Genomic DNA, 21,530 nt, shown 5'->3' on the forward strand with positions numbered 1-21,530 from the left:
CATCCCTTCTGGGTGCCAGGAGCAGGGAGCTCCTGGTGACTGGAATCCTGGGCACCTTTCACAGGGAGACCCGGGTGTGGACCTGGGTTCTCTCGCCTACTCAGAACTGGCTGGTGGCCATGGGTGGCCTTGAGCACACAGGTTTTGCTTTTGTTTTTGTCCCAAGGTTTCTTCCTCCCAATTCACACAAAGCAGTGTTTCCTGAGCCTGATTTAGCCACAGCAGCCCCACCCTGCCAGACCACACAGACCTCCTGTCTGGCACCCACCCGAGCCAAATCAGCTTGCTTTCTTTTTTCTAGATCATTCAAGAGTAAACTCTGGCCATGGTGGCAGAAGGTGGAATGCATGGGCTGAGACAGGCAGGTACGCACCATTCCCAACCATTTACTTCATCACCTACAGCCCGCTTGCCCAGAGACCTTCTGTGGTTCCCTGGTACCTCTACAGGGTTAGGATTCAAGGTTTCACTCTCAAGATGTGGCACGGATGGAATGGTCCCATGTCACCTCTAGCTACTCCCCAGACAATGAGAAGCACAGCCCCCATGCCCACCTCCCACTTGGAACCATCACACCATTGTTCTCCAGCCCCATGCCTCCTCTCGTACCAGGCTGGCTGCCTGGGCCTCCACAACAGGGGCTGCGGCCTCTTTGCCTGTAAGGGTGAGCAAGCCCAGGCAGCAAGGGGTGGAGGAATCCGGGAAAAGTCCAGACCATTCTGAAACCTCTGTCCCCAGTGCCTGGGGGAAGGAGCGGCAGTTTCAAGAGGAGCTCCAGTGAAGGAAGCGGAGGATTGAAGAGAGCCAGGGAGGCCAGGTATGCAGGGCCTGTGAGCTGATCCAGGAAGGCAGAGGCCAGCCCAGGGGGAGAGGGGATGCACGATGATGCGTCGATGGGAACGGATCTGGGCGCCCCTGAGAGCCATGAAACAGGAGGGGCCCGCAGAGGCTGGCTACCGCTGGGAGAGCTTTCACAGCGTGGGGCTGCTTCCTCCCAGAGAGGACGCAGGGGGCAGAGGACAGAGGCACAGGCCCGGCATTCAAGAGGCTTGTCTCTCAAGTGACATGGGGTCTTGCTCACCCCCACGAGGCCCCTGCTGGCCCTTCTCAGCAAACAGGGCCTCTTCTGGAGCCCCCCTCCCAGGAACCCTCATTTACATAAGATTTACATGAACTCATTTCATGCCTGGATGCACACAGCTTCCCACCCAGCCAGCCTGGGCCCAGGACAAAGAAGTGTGTGTAATCTCCCTGGAGGTCACCCTGCAGTCCAGGGGCATCACCTTTGCTCCACTGGCCATTCCTTCCGCCCTTTGCCTGTTGTCAGCTGGGTACTGGCTGGTGGAATGTGGGGAAAGAAGTGAGAGGTGCAACTCCAGACCTGGGGGGCCCACCAGAAGCTGGGCTCTGACGCAGAGGGGAGCAGTCTCAGGTGTGCCATATGCCCACCCAGCTCTGACTGCTCAGAAACACAGCCACCACAGGCAGGGGAGAGGCTCTGGTGGGTAACTGGGCTCCCCCTGCACGCTACTCCGTGAATGGCCTCCTGGCTCTCCTTCCCACACAACCCTTGCCCAGACTCCTACTCTGCCAGGGGCCAGCCAGGCCTGAGGACCCAGCCTCAGTTCCTGCGCATGCATCCTTCTGTCACCTCTTATCCTGGGCTCCACCCTCACCCTCTCCAATCAGGGACATTCCCTCCACCCACCCCCTCTTTCAAAGCAAACAACAGGCAGGGGTAAATAAATAGCTCGTTTATTAGTAATATGTTACATTATTAAAGTGCATTGAGAAGAGATGCAGGGGCCGAAGCTGGAAGGCCGCCAGTCCCCGGGCCCAGCCCCGGGCAGCCAGACCCAGCAGGAGGATGGCCCACCTCTCGCATGAAATTCACGGACAGGGCTGGGGGCCCAGGGGGTGGGGACAGGGGTGAGACAGGGCCGTCCCCACGGAATTTTCACAGTTTAGCTTAAGTTATGACATGTCCTGAGCTGAAGGTGGGAGGTTAGGAGCATGGAAGCGCAGCCCCTGGGGAAGGGGGCCCAGGGGTAGGAGGCAATCCCTGCCCCTCGACCCCCAACGCCAAGGGCAGAGTCCTGGGACCTCCCGCTGAGGACTTGGCTCCGCTTGCAACACCGAATGACTGACTGAGGGTCTCTCTCCACCCGTCCCGCTCTGTCTTCCTCATCTGACCCCGTCCACAACCACCTCTCTCCTGGTGGGGGAAGGGAAGGGGAAGGAATGGCCCGGACAATGTTCCCTGGGTCCAGGCTCCCAGGGCTGGGCCAGCACCTGCCACCCTCCCTGAACCCACTCGCGTCTCTGGACCCTCATCCCACCCCACTCCCCATCCCCCCTCAACCCTGACCTGGGGAGCCTCAGATGGGGAGGAGTGGAGAATCCGCTACCCCCACCCCCAACTTCCTCCCCGGGGCCCCCACCCCCCACCCCCAGCAAGGGATTTTGGTATTTTTCATACGGATGCAGTCGGAAGTAGCTATACATGAAATAAGTCTAACATAAAAATAGAGCTTTTTCCGTCCTTCCGTCCGGAAAGCAAACATCCTTCAATAAACATGCAAGGCGGCCGGCCGGCGGTCGGTCGGCACGACCCCATGGCTGGGCCAAGAGTGCCCGGTCTGCAGGAGAGGCTGGCCACCCAGCCGTTAGGGGGACAGGGGATGCAGGCAACGGAGGAAGGGGGTCCGGAGGGACCCAGGCCACAGCCTCAGGGTCCAGAGGCATGGTCCCCACTGTCCCTTCCACTCCCGGCTCCCTGGCCCAGGGGCTGGCTGAGGGCATGGCTGCCCTGGGTCAGGGCTAAGGAGCTTTTGAGAAATATTCCCGGCTATCGTCATGCTGCGGTCTTGAGGTCACTGCCTTATGTTCCAGGACCCCCGCCCTGCCATCCCCTGTCCACATGGGATCCTACAGCCGCCTGCGGCTCAGCCGGACGTCCCCAGGGTGGAATGAAGGGCGGTGGGGAGGCTCATCCATCCCTAGGGGATGCAGCAGCAGCAGGCAAGGAGCTCTCAGGCGGTTGGGCAGCCTTTGAGGAGCAGAAGTTTTTCTAGAAGCCCACCACAGGGACTGGGGAAGCCTGGGGCATGGCCAAGCCACACAGCACCTCCTTCCCACTCCCCACCAGCGCTCTCCCTACCCTAGAGGTCCTAGTGGGCCAGCAGGCCTAGAGCTAGAGTGGGCAGGACTCCCAGCCAGAAGGAGGTGGCCAGGGTGCAGCCGTGGCCTAAGAGATGCTCAGCTAGGGCGCGATCCTCAGGCAGAAGCTCCCAGTGCTGAGCCTCACGCAGGTAGGAGCCCTCCTGGGCCTCGCAGCGGTAGTGGCCATACTGGCGGGCCGTGAGGTTCTCAATGAACAAGATGCAGCTGGGGCTCTGGTGGCCCGGCTCACAGCTCTGCTCCACGCTCTCCTCATGGCGCCAAGAGTAGGTGGCGTGCCGGGACTCCATGGGGCAGCTCAGATAGTAGCGGGAGTTCCGGGCCAGGGACACCTTCTGCAGCGGGGCCTCGTCTGGGGGGGAGGGGGAGGAGAAGGTGACCATCAGGGAAGAAGGGGGCCTCCAAGGGAATATGGGGGACCTTAGCCCACATGCTTTCCTGTTCTGTCCAGGTTTCCGCATCCCACCCCTCTGGGCTGTGTGTCCTGGGGCTGTCTACCTGGCTTGGGGTTGGGGCACTCCTTGTGTGGCTCAGCAGGGTTGATGGACTGCAGCACTGTCCTAGGGTGGGAAGAAGACCAGGGGTGGCTCAGCCCAGCCCCTCTCTGGTCCAGTCTGCACCCCAGCAGACTGGACCAGTTCGGACCAGCCCACCAATTCCATCCCCATTGCTGCAATGCTCTGCCACACACCCCTCACCACCACCACCACCACGCTCCCTGTTCCACAACGTACCGCTGGGAGCTGTAGATGGAAACGCAGCGGCTCTGGTCCCAGCCACAGTACGGGTCTCGGGCCATGAGGCAGCCATGGCAGCCCCCACCATACACCTCACACAGGTCCAAAGGCACCTGGCTCACCTCCCACTGTGAGGTCACATACAGCTTCCGCTGGAAGAAGCGAGGTGCAGGGCTGGGGTTAGGTCAGGGGCCCCACACATGCCAGGCCCCCGCAAGGACACACACATCACTCGCACAGGAGCCTCAAGACAGGGGTCGGCGGGAGAGGGGGGCTCACCCGCTCGGTGTCCAGCGACAGGGCCTGGATGGGGGCTGCTCGGTGGAAGGGCTGGATCTCCATGATGTTGAAGACAAGGGTGTGTGTCCCCTCCCCCGACTCTACCACCTTGTGAATGGTGCCCCTGTCTGGAGCAGACAGAGGGTTAGTGGGTGGCGGGAAGGGGTTGGTCCCGCCATGTGGCAAGACAGCTGGCCGCATTCAGACTTGGCATGGGAAGTCTCAGCTAGGTTGAGAGTCCCAAGGAAACCCTGACTGGTGGAAGAGGCAGGGACAGGGAGCCCGAGGGCAGCCAGGTCACAGCGGCCATCTGCAGAACCCCCCAGAAGGGGCTCAGGCGAGTTTAGGGCACCTGTACCCACCCACAGAGTAGAGGAGTGAAGGGCAAAGGTCAAGGTGTGTCCAGGTCCATCAGAACACCACCCCGCCTGCCCCTCAGCTCTTCTCTCCAGCCACCCTATTCCCTCCCACCTGCTCCCAAGACGACGCAGAGGGTGCACTGCTTTAAATAGATCTTTAATTCTGGAATAATTTCAGATTTCTAGAAAACTTGCAGAGACAGCACAGAGTTCCTGCTGCCCCTCCCCCATTTCTCTGGGTTGTGGAGGTGGGGTGGGGATGGTCTTACATAAGCGGGGTGCACCTGCCACAGCTGAGTGACCATCCACCCATGGGTGAATGGCCCTGGCCATTCACAAGCCGTCAGCCTCACTCAGATGGCCCCCTGTTCCACCAACGCCCTTCACTCATTCCCATCTATAACCTTCATTTGTTCCCAGCCTCTAGGACACTGCAGCCAGTCGGGGACAGCGGGGGGGAATGTTTTGATACAATCTCAGATCTGAGAAGGACCTCAGGGTCCACCTCAAGGTCCCCAAGGACCAGCCTGGCTGGTTGCCTGCTACCGTGTCCGGGTCTGCATCCGTCAGGGACTCACAGGGCATCCTGACCCTGGTGTTCCCAGCCCCCTTCCCTGTTGCCCTAATTTCTAGACTCTCCCTCCCTCCCCCTCCAACTTGCCTGACTGTTCCCTGACTGTCACCTGCTCTCTCAAAGCAGTCAGATGACTGCCTGCCAGGGACACTGCCTTCACACACACACACACACACACACACACACACACACACACACCCTGCCTGGCACTTTCTTCCCCAAACTGCCCCCAGGAAGCCTCCCACCCCTGGCAATGCTCAAAGGAACAAGTGTTTCCTGGGCTCAGGAAACTTCAGCTTCCTGTCTGGCCCCAGCAGTTCCAGAGGCTACACCCAATTTCCCTGGGCTGGGGTGGGGGTGCCACCAAGCACCTTCCCTGGGCACTGAGTGTACCGGCCAGGTGCACAGGCAGGAAGTGTGTGGGTTCCCAGGGCCCCCAGAGTGACTCCGCATGACCCCCACCCCTCCACACACCACTCCCTGGAGTCCCCCAATGCTCAGTCACCCACCACACCTGCGGTGAGTGTAAAGCAAGGACAGGGCCCCTGGGCAAAGAGGTGGGGGTCTCAGCACCTGACTTGCTTCCTTTCCCATGGCTGCAGGAGTTCAGGGCTGAGGGCTCCAGCCTTAGCTGGCAGAGCGAAGCACCCACAGGAAATCACATGGTGTGGGGTGTGTATGTGGACAGGGGACAGGGGTGGGGGTGATTGAGAGAGTACCTGGGGCCTGACCTGTGCAGCCCGAGGCGCACAATGGCATCTTCTGAACCTGTACCCGGGATCCCCTCTGATCTGGGGCTGGCAGTGTGGCCACAAACCCAGCTGAAGCTGGCTCCTGCATGCCCAACCAGCTGCCACAGGGAGAGGAGTGGGTGCCCCACCAGAGTCCTCTTACCTGCTCTGGCAGCCTCAACCTATAGCACCCAGGGTCCAGGTCTCCCCCTGGTCTCCCATTTTGACTCTCCATATCCCTTTTCAACTACTTTCTTGGCCCGAGCTGTGCCCAGCTCCACTCAGGTGCCAGACGTTTCTGGCATGTGCCTTTCTCTCACTCTAACATTTCTCTTCCAGGAAGCCCTCCCTGCCTGACCCCTGCACAGGCACACAAACACACCAGCTCCCACCTCACGCCTCTGCATGTGTGTGAAGATCCAATCTGGTAGGCTGCACCACTTTTTGCAGTCCTCACGTCAGGCAGGGACTCCAGGGTGGCCTCACCTGTGGTCAGGTACAGCACGTGGAAGGTCTTCCCGTGGCTGGCCTGCATGCGGTGCACGGCCACCTTCTGGTAGTGGTACTTGGAGTGGAAGAGTGGTGTCTTCAGGGGCCCGAGGGGCTCCACCCTCTGAGACACTTCAGGGTGGCTGTCAGCCACCTGGAAGGTCTCTGTGGGGATTGGCTGCTGGTTCGGAAGACACTGCAAGGACAGCAGCTCGAGTCAGTGGATTGACCAGTGTGTGACAGGCAGGGGTGGGAGTGACACCCAAGGGTGGGGGCTACAGTGGGACCCAGCAGCAAGTCACAACTCACCTTGCCGGGCCGGGGGTTGGGGAGGCTGGTGTGGTAGCCCTTGAGAGAGGACACACGGAAAACCCTGTCGATGTCACCGAGGGAATACACACATACGGCCGAGTAGTTCCTGCAGGGGCACAGAGCACCCTGCTCAGCTGGGCTGGCCTGGGCCACATGGGCACACACACAACCTTCCAGCTTCACCCCTTGTGCCCTGCTCTGGGCCCCGGTGATCATACTAGGCCTGCTGGCTGGGGGTTGCCCCCCAGACCCCAGCCCAGCCAAGCCCAGAAACCATAGATCAGAATCTCAATACTGTCCCTTACACCCCCCACCACCTCGCCCACACACCTAGCACTTTAGCCCGCCTTGTTTTCAATCAATGAGAGCGATTAAGAAGTGTGAATTATCAGGCACAGGCAAGGCCCCATGTGGGTGTGATAGCACCTGGCACCCACCCACAGGAGGGCGTCTGCAGTTTTTTCCCGGGACCCAGCCCCCCATCTGAGCACACCCATGCAGGCAGCAGCAGGGCAGGCACGAGTGCAGTCACACATGTGTACTTGGTACATGCACACGCTCCCACGTGTGCAGACTCACAAGAGTGCGTGTTTCACACCTTGACCCTGGACCCTGCAGTTTCTGCTCAGCATGGCCCACACACCACCTGGGCCCAGAGCTAAGAGCCGGGTCACTCACCAGGGGTTGGAGAAGACCCCATAGACCCGGGTGTCCTTCCACTGGCCACTGGGGTCGGGCAGCAGGAAGACATCCTGCAGCCGGTTGAAGTTCTTGTTGGTGGTGGCATCGCTGCACACCAGCATGGCCTTCAGGAAGGTATTCCATTTGGAGACGGACAGTGAGCTCTCGCCGCCCTGGTCACCCTACAGGACCAGCAAATGGGAGGCCCTTAGCACCTGCATGCCTGGGGTACCTGCTGCCAGCAATGCCAGTCCCTGGAGGAGGGCTGGCTAGGGACAGGGGTGACCTGCGCCAGGTTGCCAGGTGAGGCAGGTTCCAGCCGATGGGCCTGGCTGACCCCGGGCACGGGGCGTGGAGGGGCAGCCTTGGTTAGCCTGCTGGGTCCCCACACAGCAGCAGATGGCTCAGACATGGATGTGTCTACTCACACTCACACATGGCACAGCGCACAGATTTAAGTGGAACACTCAACACTCATGTAACACCATGCTCTTGCATGTACACACGTGCCATGCATGTGAACACGCTCACATACACACATGCACTGTCACGTGTACTCTCTCTCACACACAAACACGCTCACATAGGTGCTCACACAGGCACATGCTGTCACATACACACTCTCATATGCACAGACGCATAAACTCTTATATACTGTCACACACACATAGCCCTATGCAAACTCATACATACACAGACTATCCACACAGGCTCACACCTGTACACACAGGCACAAGCATACTCACATAAGCACATGATGTGACATGCTCACACATATGCACCAACATGGTCACATATGCACACACATGCTCACATATGTAGTTACATGCATACTCACACATGCACCCAGCTTTGTGCACACATAAGTACACACAGTCACACACAGGCTCACCCTGCACAGCTGGGCCACGCGGGACACATTGAGAGGGGCCTCAGGGTTCTTGTCAGGATTGTCCTCCCGGAAGAAGTAGTAGATCTTGTCATCATAGGCCTGGTCCTGGTGCACAATGGTGGCTTTAATGAACTGCGGGTCTGTCAGGGACACAGATGGGCATGAGGCCGGGAGGCCTCCTCCGGGAACCCACATTGACCCTATACTCACATCCCCACCCCCACACAACCCAGGCTCAGGGCTGAGCACACCTGGAAATAACGCAGAACGCCAGGACCCAAACCCCAAGGGGCTGCTACTCTGCACCACCCACAGTGCTGTTCCTTACTCCTGCAAAGGCCTCAGCGGCCCAGGAGCAATGACTTCATGCCTGGGGCCCAGGGAGCTCCCTGAGGACCTCCATGTCACTGCTGCCTAATTGGCAGAGCCCTAATGAGGGAGGAAAGGGAGGGAGGAATGGGAAACCCTAATATGAGCTCAGCCAAGGGAGACACTCAGGCTCCAGGGGATCCCATGCCAGGTCTGGAGGTCCCTGTTTTGCAGCCTGGGACTCCTTGGGTCACACCTGCCCTCTGGTCTCCTCCACTGTTCCTTGGTTCCCAGCCCAGCCAGCTCTGTCCTTTGCCCCCGTCATGTCTGCCTGCAAGGGTGCTGATTGTGCAAGCTGTATGCCCATTCCCCCACCCCGTCTTACTGGGTACCAGCCCTCCAGGAGGTCCCCCACTGCTGCCCTGAGCATCCACGGCAGCTTGTCCATCTTGGCTAAGCTGGAGCCTGACTTACTCTGCATGACGGTGTCACTGGTGTACAGCTCACTCTCACCCCGGATCCGCCGAAACCGAGGGATCTTCCCATTGTACTCTTGCTTCCGGATCGTGGAGTACACTTCATCTCCTGGGATGCAGGAGTGGGGAGTAAGGACGTGCACCCCTCCCTCACCCACCCTCCCTCCGGAGAGGGGGATCCTGGCCCACCTTCAAATAGAACCAGGGAGTTCTCATCTGGGCTGAAGGGGGCATAGCCTCTCATCTCTCCAAGTGGCACCACAGAGCCATTCACCTGCAGAGATGGGATAGGGGTGAGGCATCAGAGCCATGTGACCCCACCCCTGCTGTCCTGGAGCCAGGGGCTTCATCCTCCTGGGAATTCTGCAGCCTTGGAGTCCCCAGCCCCTTCCCATCCTGAAATGGGCAGATCACTGCAGGTCTGAACGGGGCCTCCATACCAGGTTCCAGCAGCTGGGACGCCGGGCGTTGGTGCCACAAGCAAGCAGCCCATCGTTACGCGGCTCTAACAGCGTGATAAAGTTCTCACAGTCCTGTAGGGGGAGGGTAGTGAGACAGAGAATCTGGGGGTTGGTGGCCCTGGTGAGCCCAGCTTGAGGTAGCTGAGCATGGGATAGCTGGGAGCAGGTGCAACAGATTCCACGGGCCACATCTGTCCCTTCAGAGTGTGGACCAAACCTGCTCTCATCTGCCTGAGGCTCCCAGGGGCAGATCCTTGGTGGGATGGGGGAATCCTCCCCTTCCCGGGGGCCTTTCCTTCCCTCCCTCCCTTCCACTCACCCGTTTGTCCTGGCAGGACACCCTGGAGGAACTGATGTTCACCTGGTGGGAGGGGAGAAGGGGGTTTTAGGCCACTCAGCCAAGCACAAGGGGCCCTAACTGTCTTCCACGCAACCTCAGGACAGGCCCAAGCTAAAGTGGCCTCACTCTCCCAGTCCTTCATGGCACAAAGCAGCCAGGGCTTGGAGAAGGAATCACCCAGGAGCACCAAAGCCAAGGCACAGCTCAAAGCACTACCTGACCTGGCCAGGTGTGTGAAGTCCCAGTGGGGCAGGGGAAGCAGGAGGTGGGCAGTGGGGCCCTGGCTCACCGTGTGCACAGACGCATCCTTGCCGTCAGTGGGGAAGTTGAAGCGGTAGATCTTACCACGTCCGCCCACCCACACGAAGGGGCTACCCGACTCGTGGAAGAGCACCGTATGCGGCTCCGTCTGGCCAAAGTCCAGCCAATCCTGCCCTGCGCGGCCTGGGGAGGAGACCAGAGGTAGAAGCGATGAGGCTTGGCCCCAAGGAAGACAAGTGGGGAGAATATCCATTCCCTTCCTACCCCAGGGGTACAAGGACACTGCCTGTGCTGGGTGCTCAGGGCTTGCCCAGGTAGGGTCTCTCTCATTGGGATGCCAAGAGACACTGGCAGAAATGGGGAGGGGTCCCCTGCAGGATCCAGCCACAACCTCTCCCTTGTAGAGGAACAGTCTCTCCACCCCTGATCATATGGGGATTCTTCTCAGGCTTAGGAGAGGGGCTGAGGGGGAACTTCCACAGCTAACAGACCCCCTCCCCTTCCAGAGATGCAACAAGCAGCTAAGGTCACCAGAACTTTTTTGACAAGGCAGCCCGAGTCACCAGGACTCCGTGCCCTATCCCCAGCCCACACTGCACGCCTTGTTAGTGGGCACAAGATCAGGAATCTAAACACCCACTTGCTCCCATTTCACAGATGAGAGAGCAGAGGCCAAGGAAGACACAGCCCCAGAGGCACACAGAAGCAGGTCAGGGGTGGGGCCCAAACCACACAGCCGGTGCTCCCAGGGGCACAGCCGGTACTCCCAGGGGCATAGCCCGCGTTCCCACGGGCACAGCCCACACTGGCCCGGCTCCACCCCCGGAGCGCCTGAGGCTCTCCTGACTCTTCTGGCCTCCATGAGATGGGACAATAGAGCTCAAAAAGGAAAGTCTACAGCCACCGCCCCTCACACCGCAGCCCCCGGAGAGGGTATGTCTCATCTCCAGTGCCCCCGCTGAGGTTGTCCTGGTCACAGGGCCAAATTATAGGGATGGGAGACTTGTGGTTGTGCCCCCAACCCCAATCAGCCTAGGCCAGGCCTCAGCCCGGAACTCCTCTCTGACCACCGCCATCTACAGCTGCAACAGAGTTCGCGGCGGCTAGCATGTGGCAGCATTACCCAAGCAGAGGGCAGCAGTTGCTGGCTCAGGTCAGGGCTGCAAACACACCTCCTTCCACCCAAGGAGCCACCACCCCGCCCTCCTCCCCTCCTCCGCCGTGGGACATGTTCAGTCCAAGGTCACACTTGCAGATGGGACAGGCTAACCCATCCAACCGATGTGCCGACTCAGTTCATGGTCCAAGCTGGCCTGGTCCCCCAGGGCTGGCCGACTGTGGGCAGTATTGCTTGCGGCAGCCCAAGCCTCCCATCTGCCCCAGCTGTGCAGGGCAGCAGTGATTTTGTGGCCCTGGGTGGGGCTGGCAGGGTTTGGGTGCCACTCTGCTCCTGCCCTTCCTGCTAGGGTCAGCAGCGCAGCCCACAGGCAGACACGGTCCTCCTGACTCAGCACCCAAGGCTCCTCTTTCACCCGCAGCGCGTCCTGGATCCAGACAGCCTGCAGCCCCAGTTCCCCGCCTGCTGCGCCCACAGCTCCGCGGTCAGAAGGCTCCAGTCTACATCCAGAGACGCTGGGCTGAGGCCTGAGATCCACAGTCTCTCCAATCCCCACCCTATGAAAGCCTAAGCTCAGCAACCACCTGGGTCGTATGGCCCCCCACACCCTGCACCTGCACCCAGGCCTTGGAGGGACTCAACATGCGTCTCTACGCAGGAGTTGCAGGGGTATCAACGGGAGGAGAGCAGGCCTATTGAGGGCAGTCCAGTCCGATCGGGGAGGTACAGCTCTGTCGTGGGAGTGGAATCTGATGGGGTATCATCCTGCAGACCCCAAGGCCACTCAAAGTCTTTGCCAAGGACATGCAAGGAGAGGAGAGGGCTGCTGGCTGCTGGCCGTTGGCTGCTAGGAGGAGGCTACAGTGCGTGGGCCTGAACAGTTCTCTGTGGACCTGCAAGCCACTGGCACAACGCGGGAGGCAGGAACTGCTTGTCCTAATATGCAGGAAGGGCAATCAGGAGCTCAGCCTTGACCTCTGACGTGGGCCCCTCCCAGTGCTGCGTGTCCAGTGATGGGCATAGGGTGAGGGGATGGCACCAGCTCAGCCCGGGGACAAGCCTTTGGCCCGTTCTCCATCTGAGCCCCAGCCCGGTTCCCGCTCTGCCGGGGGGCCCTCAAAGGGCCTGATTGTGCTGGGAAGCGTTGGGGCCGCGGCACCCGATGAATGCATGAAAAGATGCTTTGTGCAGGTCGGCAGGAGCGGGGGTTGGGGGCTCAGGGGCAGGAGGGCTGCCTGGAAGTGAAGGCAGCACCAAGCCACAGGGCCCAAGGGTGCTGGGTTCCGGCTGGACCCACATGGGGAAGAGAGCTGGGCCCAGGCGGGGGGGGGTGGGGAGAGGCAGCCTTCAAGGCTCTGTCTGGGCAGAGGCTGAGCATGGCCAGTGCCCACCAGGGCCAAGGCCACAGGCCAGTCTCGTCCCAGGGCCTCGTGAGTCAAGGGACATGGACAGGCAGATGAAAGCTGGATGGGCCAGGGAAGAATTCCTGAGTGAGGCAGGGAGGCTGATGGCGGCGGCTGAGCAGGTGCAGAAGACAGAGGCTGCATCCTAACGAGAAGAACTGAAGAACTGGGATGGTGGGCAGGGGCTGCTGGCACAGTGGGGGAGGGGAGCCAGTCCAAGGACACAGCAACCCCTGCCGGTCAGTGTCCTAAGGAGGAGAAGGAGGAGGGGCCTGGGAGCAGGAAGCACCCCCTCCTCCACCTGGCTTCCCCATCCTATCCCACTAGCTTGGCTAAAAGGAGCACCACCACCGTCTGGCACTGCATCTCCCCCCCTCACTCCCCAGCCTGACGCATTAGTGGCTGACTAAGTGGTAGCTAAAAGCTCCCAGAATAACCAGGGGTTCGGGCAGAGGAGGGGGCTAGGGGCACACGGGGAGGACATGGCCCCTGGGGCAGGCCAGGCATAAGACAACTCCTCACCCACGCCCCACCCCGGCCCTCCCACCTTGCCACCTTGTGATTGCGAGCCGGGCCTCTCTCAGCACATGCGGGCTGCTCTGTCCAGGGTTGGGCTCTATGGCCCCAGGCCCACGCCAGCGTGAGGGTCACATGGCATGGCAGGGCTGGGGAGCAGCCGCTTCCCTCAGACACAACATTGCTACCTCCAGCCAAGGCATTCCCTAGGAGCCTTCTGGTCCCCGTGCAAAGAATCAGGCCTGATTGCTTTGGGGGCCCAATCTCCCCATCCCTGCTCCAGCCACCAAGTGTTCAGGACAGGTGTCCCCAAGCAGGTCTGCCTCGTAGGGCATCATTCCTTTCCTGACTCACTCTGGGTGCTGTCACCACCTGGTCCCATATCCTGGATGACTGAGACACAGGAGAACAGATCTAGTATGTGTGTAGAGGGGTGGGGTGGGGGTGTTGTCCTCAGCAGGGGCACCAGGGGTGGGGTCCCTCACTCTGGTTTAACCCACTGACCTCCAGGCGCCAAAGGCTGGATGGAATGTGAGCTGTCCAGTGTAAAATGCCTCCAATTAGAAGAAGGCAAGAGTGCAAGCCAAGGTCAGCTGGGAGAGCAAGAGGGGAAGCGGGCATATCCGGTCCCAGCCAGGCCTGCCTCACAATAGAACAGGGAAGGCCCAACCTGGGCCCTGGAGTACACGGCACCCTTGGGAATTACAGGAAGGGACAGCAGCTGAACAGCCGCCGAGCTGAGCAGACTTGAGGCTATGGAGGCTGTGCCACTGGCCCAGCAGTAAACAGCCAAGGGCCCAGCCCCATCTCCCGGGGCAAGGGGGTCGAAGGTAAGTTCCCCATCCCAGGCTTTTCCTGAGAGTTTTCTGTTTCCACAGGTTTCTTCTTCCACCCCTTTTCACACCCCCTGTGTCACCCCTCATTCTGGGCTTCCCTCCCTCCTAGCTGCCACAAATCACTGACACCTGAAGGACATCAGTGCCCACCCGGCCACCAGGTGGGGCCCTGGGCTCCCAAGCTAGACCAAATCAGGTCCAGAGGGGTGAGTCACCATGCAAGAGTAGCTGCCCGTCAGAGCTGGAGGGCGGGGAGCCACTGTCTCATTCACCCAGCATTCTGGGGTGGCTCCAGCCAGAGCAGAGGGAAGGTCATGGCTGTTGCTGGGGCCCTGGCAGCACCAGGCAAGGCCAGCTTCCAGATGGCTACCAGCTGCCAGGGCAGGTGACTGGGCTTCAAGGTCCAAGGAGGAGCAAGCTGGGGCTGGGAACAGCCCACTAGAGGCTGCTATGACCTTAAACCAAAGAGCAGGACGGGGCATGGGGGAGGAACTGGGTCTTCCTGAGTTCGGTTTCCTTTCCTGTGGACAGGGGACGCAGCGGGGTTGGTCCTCCTCAAAGCCCAAGTTTGGGGTCCACAGTGATTCTTAGGTGGAATCCCACAGCAGATCTGGGTCAGGTGCACATGAGGCAAAGGTGAAGGGTGACCTTCTGGAAGCAGGAACAGCAGAGGAAGCTGCCACCCTCTTCTGTCTCCCGTGAATCAGATTCTCTTCTGTCTCCCTGGTCAGACTACATGACCAGGTCTACATCCCCCATCCCCTCCATTTACACACGCGATGACAAAGTCCCTTCCGAGCCACCAAGGGCCAGTTCTCTGTGCCACTGAATTTCAGGGCTGGGCAGAAAGGGGCAGTGTGTATTCGGGGAGAGGAGACAGCAAGCTTGGCAGGGGTGCGGGGGGGCCTTGGCAGAACCCAGGAAAGTCAGGGATCCCAGGTCCTGTCCAGCTTCCGCCAGCGCTTCAGCCCAGCAGCTTCCCGCTAAAACCCCCAAGTCACAATGACCAAGGTCAGCTGGTGGCAGAAGGTGGGCAGATGTAAGGACCTGCTCCCGGGCCCAGAGCCAAGGCAGCGGTGTGGGAGAGGGCACAAAACAACTACATGGGAGGTGAGAAGAAGGGCTGGAGGCAAGAAGATGGCGAGGAACAGGAGGCAGCCTGGCCCAGCCTAGGGGGGGACAATGCAAGGACAGGCGGCTAAGGGCACGGCCTACTAGGGGAAGCAGAGATGCCAACACAGAGATGACACTGGCAACCTGTCTCCCACACAGCACCTGCTACGTGTCAGATACCTTCTAAGCACTTCTCACAAGGTGTCTTCTCTTCCTACACCCATTTTACAGATAGGAATAGCGAGGCACACAGCTGGAAGGGAGGCTGACTCCGCCCAGCTGGTTCCATGCTTCCAACCCCGGGGCGCCCGACGCCAGCCAAGTCAGGCTGGGGTGGGTGCCCCTGGAGGCTTATCTCCTTGCAGCTGAGGGAGAGGCTAGTTGGCCAGAGAAGCCTTGTTCTCCACCCAGGACACCCAGAAGTGCAGGGGTGTAAGCAGGAATGTGGGGGCGCAGCTCACAGCCCTGCCCAGCGTGACTAACTGGGATATCTCCAGGGATATCTCTTTCCAGGCTATAAAAAAAAAACAAACAAAAAAAAACACGGTGTGGTTGGTCCAGACTGACCACCAAAAAGGCGGGCATGCCCGCCTGCACTTGTTTGCTCGCGCCCAGCTGTGTTCCCAGCCCTGGGTGGAAACGCACTCGCTCTGCTCCCTGACTCCTTAGCTCAAGAACCCATGGTGGCTCCCAGGTGCCCATCCCAGCAGGTGCCCACCCCCTCTACCCCCACCCCTGGCCAAGGCCTTTCTTCCTCTTATCTCTGAACATGTGGACTTTGCCTGTCTGTGAAGATGCAGCCTAAATCCCTGGCTCCAGGAAGGATTCCAGACCACTGCACCTGCTCCAGCTGCCTCGGCGCAGTCCTGGCTACTCCTCCAGCTCCCTCTCCCAGGGGTTGTCTGGGCTCCGGGGCAAGGCTAGCAGCCCTCCACCACAAGGGGTCTCCGGGCGCTGGCATGGGGCCCAGGGCCCTGCTGGGAGCAAGGGTGCAGGAGGCGCAGCAGGATCAGTCTAATCCGGAGCTGCCGTGACGGCTAAACCCAGATTAGCACCAGCCGTGACACGGATCAACCTACCCCCCACACACACATACTTAGCCCTGCCCCACCAAGAGCAGAGACCAGCCAAAGTGTGTGTCTGAGAGGGAGACTGAGGGCAGCCGAGGCTGCTGGCATGGCTCCAGGCAGCATGAGGGGTCCCTAGCCCAAGATGGCCAACTCAGGGAGAGGCTGTGGGCTTGGGGCTGCAGTAGGCTCAGGGGGCAAGGCTCGCTTTGCCTCCTGGCTCTACTTGTCTGGCAGGGGGACCTGGACCAGACTCTGTCATCAGCTGGCCTCAGTGTCTCCGGCTGCGGGGTGGGTGTGTGGTTGGCCCAGTTGATCTTTGACGTCTGTCCTGAGCCTGCTGAGGTCACTGCAGATGGTGACATGGAGGAACTGAAAATCACATGGAGTGGGATACGTTGGTGCAGAAGGCGATTGCTGGCTGGCCTGCAGAGCCACATCCTCCTGCAGGACAGCTCAGGAACGCCCAGGATAGCCTGGGAGAGAGAGGGCTGGCAGGACTAGAGGGGCCAGGGCCAGGGCCAGCAGGAGACAAGGGCTTGGAGAACTTCCCTGTGCCACAGAGGCTGGGGAGGGGCCAGCCCTTGTGGCCTAGGTGAGCTAGAGAAAGGGGAAGGCCCTGCTCTCCACAAGGGCCGCTGCCTCTGGGCCCTCCCCAAGCTTTCTCTCTGGGCTGTCTCCTTGAGGCCAGGATAGCTGCCTGCCCCCCCAACGCACCCCTTCCACCTGGCAACCACTCCCTTGGGAGGTCAGGAAGTCCCGCCTCTTCTGAAGGCAGGTGGGTCAAAGGGTCAAAGGTCCCACCCCAGTCTGGAAGAGAAAAACCAGCTTCTGGGGCAGCCAGGCCCAGCTGCAAAAAAAAAAAAAGGAAGAAAGAGAAACTTGTCAGGCTTGTAGCTGACAAGCCAGAACGGAGTGGTCAGCCTCCTGTGAGGCAGGAAAAGGGGCCTGGCCTGGGGCCAGCCTCCGCCATCCATGTCCTCACAGCCCACCTGGTCCCTCTCCTGATTCCCCCTCTTCCCCCAGTTGCCTGGGATCTGCTTTCCTCCCAGAGACAGAGCCACCCATGCCCAAAGAAGTCAAGGTTGCAGGAAGGGGAAGCTGGTCAGAGGAAGGGCAGCTGCCCCACCCAGCAGGCCAGCAGGTGGACAAGGGGTGGGGGAGGGACTCTGCAGAGGGAGATTGGGGTGGGTGCCTTGAGGAGTCAGTGGGGCAGTCGTGGTCCGGAAGCTGCAATTACCCCTCCTTCTAGCATTACTGCCTTTGGACAGGCCTCTCCTGCCCACCTGGGTCCCCGCCCCCGGCAACCCAGCAAGAGGCTGCTTTGCAGCGGACAGGTGGCCCAGCTCAGATGTCCTTCCTGCAAACGAACCCACACAGGCCCCAGGGCAAGGTCCTCATGAGGCCCCCCCAACATGCTGGCTCTTCTCCGGAGTCCCAGCTGCAACATTTGGGATCTCAGGGCGTGACTGGTAGGCCTTTCTCCTATCCTCTCCCCGCTTCTTCCTACAGCCAGGCTGATTCCTATTCCTACCCATGTCAGTTTACTGCTCCTTCCAAAAATCTCCCTGAGCCAGCAGACTGGGTAGGTCACTTACCCTGGCCCTCAAGGCCACTTGCTCTAGGACTGCTGGGTTTATCTCCCCATCTCTCTGTCCACATCCGACAGTCTCCAAGGACCACCCCCTGCAAATGTCTGCTGCGTGAGCAGGTCCACCCTGGAGGCCGCAGGCCAAAAACCAGCCACTTCCTCCATCCCATCTCGCCACTGGGCCCAGGAGAGGAAACTGCAGCGACTGCCCTGCTCTCCTGCACTTCATCTTCTCAAAGATTGCAGCAGCCCCCAGCAGTGCTCCCCTGCCACCCAGGGTCAGTGAGGCCTGAGAACAAATCAGCCCTCCTCCGAATCTTTTTGGACATTTGGAGAAAGGCAAGGACTTGGCCAGAGTCACACAGCCCAGAGCTGGCACTCATTCGTGGGAGTATAACCCATTGCCACCTGCTCCACAGCTTCCCCATGGGGGGGGGGACTGAGCCATCCCTGAGCGCAGGAGGAAGCTCTTGGTGACTGCCAGCCTAGGAAACCCCCTCTCCTCCTGGGGATTACCTGCCCCCATCCCCCCTTCTGCTTCAATTCTACAGGGAGGTGATGACTACATCAAAGTTCCCAGGCGGGCAAAGGATTTCCACTGGAAATGCTGGTACCAGGGGAGCCCCAGCTGTGACCTCATTCCTCCTCTGGGAGGTGGTGACAGCAGGCCCCTGCCCTGGGGAGCAAGTGAGGGGCCCCAGCATGGCTCCCCAGCAGGGCCACCAAGTCAACAATAACATCCTGTTGTCTCACTGGGCTAGAGAGAAGGAAAACCAGCCTGGCAGGTGCAAGTGGCAGCCTGGATTGGGGCTGGTTCACCTCTGATCTTGGAAAAGGGTGCGCAACTCCCTGGCCTCTCCAGCTCCTGCAAATGTTCACTGCTGGAGTGGGGAGCGGGTCATGCCAACTTGTGGTGCTCAGCCTGCTGGGGGGCTGGGAACACACACACCCTTTCATATCTGTGTCTCACCCGTACCCCTGCCTGTTCTGGCACCCTGAGGGTCACAGACAGGTACAGAGTTCAAGGACGCCCATCAGTCTGTGCAGGCATGTTCTCCGCATCCTGTCCATCTTCGCCCAGCTTTGGCCCTGTCCCAGGAAGCCCCTTTCCTGCAGTGCCTGCTGGGCTGGTCTCTTTCTGGGGCTCACTCTAGACTCCTATTCCAGCTCCAGGATCCCCTTCAGCCTCGGCACTGCCATGCCCCAGCCACCCAGCAGTGGACAGGACTCCGGGCCCAGGGCGGGGTGGCAGCCCTTCGCCAGCCTCCACTCCAGGGTCTATCCTACTCTGGTCCATTCCTGTCCAATTGCCATGTGTTAAACCAAGGGAGACAGGAGGCAGCTGTCAGCCGGGCACACCGGTCACCAGCTGGTGGTCCCGGGTGGCAGGTGAATGGCAGGGGCTGTCTGGCCAGTGGGATACCTGGCACTGGTGCAGGCAGACACAGACCGTCCTCGGACAAAACTGGTGAGCTAGGAATGGTGGACCCCAGCTGGCAGAGGTCAGTCCACAGGGCTCTAGCTGGCAGAGGGCCTGTATGATCATAGCAGTGAACCCTGGAGTGGGGGCTGGAGGGGGCATAGTGCTAGGTTGGAGGCTCAGAAAAGTGGTAAGTAGCTTCCGGGTGGGGACTAAGTGCCCAGTATGTGCATTAAAGTGCTAAGAGGTGAGTATGCATTAAGAGAGAGAGTATGTGTGTGTATGTGTGTGTGTGTTAGCGGCAGGGGTAGGGGTAGGGAGGGGGTAGCAGGACCTTAGAGAGGAGAGCAGATAGCAGCAGAGATTCCACAACACTCAGTAGTGGCATTTGTCCCAAGGGCTGTGGCGTCCAAGGCAAGGCTAAAGGGGACAGAGGCGAGGTGCCCATGCTGCAGAGGAAGCCTGGGCCAGAGCTGGGGGAGGCTGGGGGAAGCATACTCCAGCTTCCCCCACTGTCCTGGCCCACCTCGGGCCAGACACTCTTCTGTAGTGGGAGAACCATCAGCCACTGCTCCTTCACCTCAGCCCCAGGGCCTGGTCCTATGCTGGAAGGCAGCCCCTGCCGGCCCAGTGCACGCCTTGGCTGCCCAGTGACCTTGGGCGAGTCCCAGTCCCTAAGCCATGGGAGGTTGCTGCGGCAGCTCCGGCCCCTTTCTATGTTTGGGTTTTTCCCTCTGCTAAGAATACCTGCCCCAGATAACGCTGGGACTCCGCAGTTGCTGCAAAGTACCAAAGAAAAGGCTAGGGGCGGGGGAGGGGACGGCGGCCGGGCATGGTTACCCCCGTGCAACCCCACCACTCCCACCACAGGGAGGCCCCTGCAAAGACGCCAAAATTGGGGACACCGCCTGGTGGGCCTGGGGGGCGTTTGTGTGCAATGCAGGGGAGCAAGCTCACACCCCCGTCGTGCAGGCTTTCTGTCCCACGGCACAGGGGGTCTACTCTTGAGTATCGCCAGCCTTGTTCCCCTGCCACCGGCCAGGTTCTCACACCCACAACAGCCTGAGCCTGCAGCCCCGTCTCGCATCCGCCGCGTGGTGGTGGGAAGGGGGGTCCCGGTAGCCGCGCCCCACCCGATGGGCACTGCCCCCGCGCCCGCGTCCATCTCCGGTGACAGCTGCCACGTGCGGGCACGGTGTGGGGCGGGGGGAGCGGCCAGTCCCAGCACTGCGGCGAAGGTGCCCGGGTGCCCCCAGCACCCGCCTCACCCCAAACCGGACTCGTTGCAGGGAGCCCACCCCCTAGCAGCCCGGTCGGCGCTCCGGGCCGGGGCGGGGGCGGGGGCAAGCGGCGGGGTCTTTGTTCCCGCAGCCGGAGCGCGGCGGCGACGCTGAGAGGTCCGCGCCCCCCTCGCCCGCCCAGTCCAAGCCCCCGCGCGCCAGCAGACAGCCCCGCAGCCAGGGAAGAAGGCACGGGAGGTCGGGAGGCCAGCAGGGGAAGGGTCCTGCACAGAACCCGCCACTCCACCCCGCTCCGCCACGCCTCAAGGGCTAACAGCCGCTCAGGGCCGGGAGACCGGGACCCACAACCCCCGGCGCCGCGGGCGGACTTGCAGTGACTTAGCCGGTCTACGCGCTCCCCAAGCCGCCCCATGCTGCGCTCCCCGGCGCGCGGAGCGGACACGGGCGCCCGGACCCACGCCACCCGGCGGCCGGCCCGGGGCCGCAGAACCGCGCGCACGCACTCGCGCCGGTGCCGCACACCCGGGCGCTCGCCCGCGCAGCGTCCGTCCCGCGCCCGGCGCCGCCTACCTTTCCAGACGGCGGCGATGCGGGGTCCGCTCTTCGGGTGGCCTTGGGCGGAGGCGGCGGCCGCGCAGAGCAGCAGCAGCAGCCGCAGCGGGTGCCCGCTGGGGGCCGGCGACGGCGGCGGCAGGCTGCAGACGCGGGCTCGCGGCGCGCGGGGGGCGGCCCGTCCGGGCGGAGGAGGCGTCATCCCGCGGCCCCGGAGCGACAGCGGCGAGCAGCCGACACTGAGCCGGCGCCCGGCCGCAGGCAGAACCCAGCGCCAGGGGCGGAGCCAACGCCTGACCCCACCCCGCCCCGCCCCCGCCCCGCACCACCCCGGCCACCCCAAGCCCCGCGGGCACCTGCTGGACCCGAGGCGGGCGATCAGAGTGGGGTGAAGGCAGGAGGGGGTCTCCAGCCCGGGCCTCCGCTCCAGTCCCCCTACTCCATCAAAGGGATGGCTTGCAAGTGGCGGAGCGGCTCACTCTGGGCGCCTGATCCCGCCCCACCAACACACACCGGGGATCACCTCCTCGCTGAGGCCGGCTCTGGGGTCTGCACCCCTAGGAGGCAGGCTGTGATTCTCAGACGATAGGCTT

General features: G+C 61.2%; 1 protein-coding gene across 1 annotated transcript; it reads right to left on the bottom strand.

Moving 5' to 3' along the window:
• Positions 1-1,739: 1,739 nt before the first annotated feature.
• SEMA7A (semaphorin 7A (John Milton Hagen blood group)) lies at positions 1,740-21,194 on the bottom strand. Its single transcript, XM_058665462.1, has 14 exons — positions 20,956-21,194; positions 10,110-10,264; positions 9,800-9,841; positions 9,460-9,552; positions 9,209-9,293; positions 9,018-9,128; positions 8,235-8,374; positions 7,340-7,524; positions 6,659-6,767; positions 6,347-6,545; positions 4,197-4,324; positions 3,915-4,069; positions 3,679-3,740; positions 1,740-3,532 (listed from the first exon to the last, which is right to left on the bottom strand). The coding sequence occupies exons 1-14, from the start codon at positions 21,137-21,139 to the stop codon at positions 3,171-3,173; spliced, it is 2,010 nt and encodes a 669-aa protein (XP_058521445.1). The 5' UTR covers positions 21,140-21,194; the 3' UTR covers positions 1,740-3,170.
• Positions 21,195-21,530: the final 336 nt, after the last annotated feature.

This window comes from Ochotona princeps, chromosome 6 (assembly GCF_030435755.1).
Source record: "Ochotona princeps isolate mOchPri1 chromosome 6, mOchPri1.hap1, whole genome shotgun sequence".
Taxonomy (NCBI): Eukaryota; Metazoa; Chordata; class Mammalia; order Lagomorpha; family Ochotonidae; genus Ochotona; species Ochotona princeps.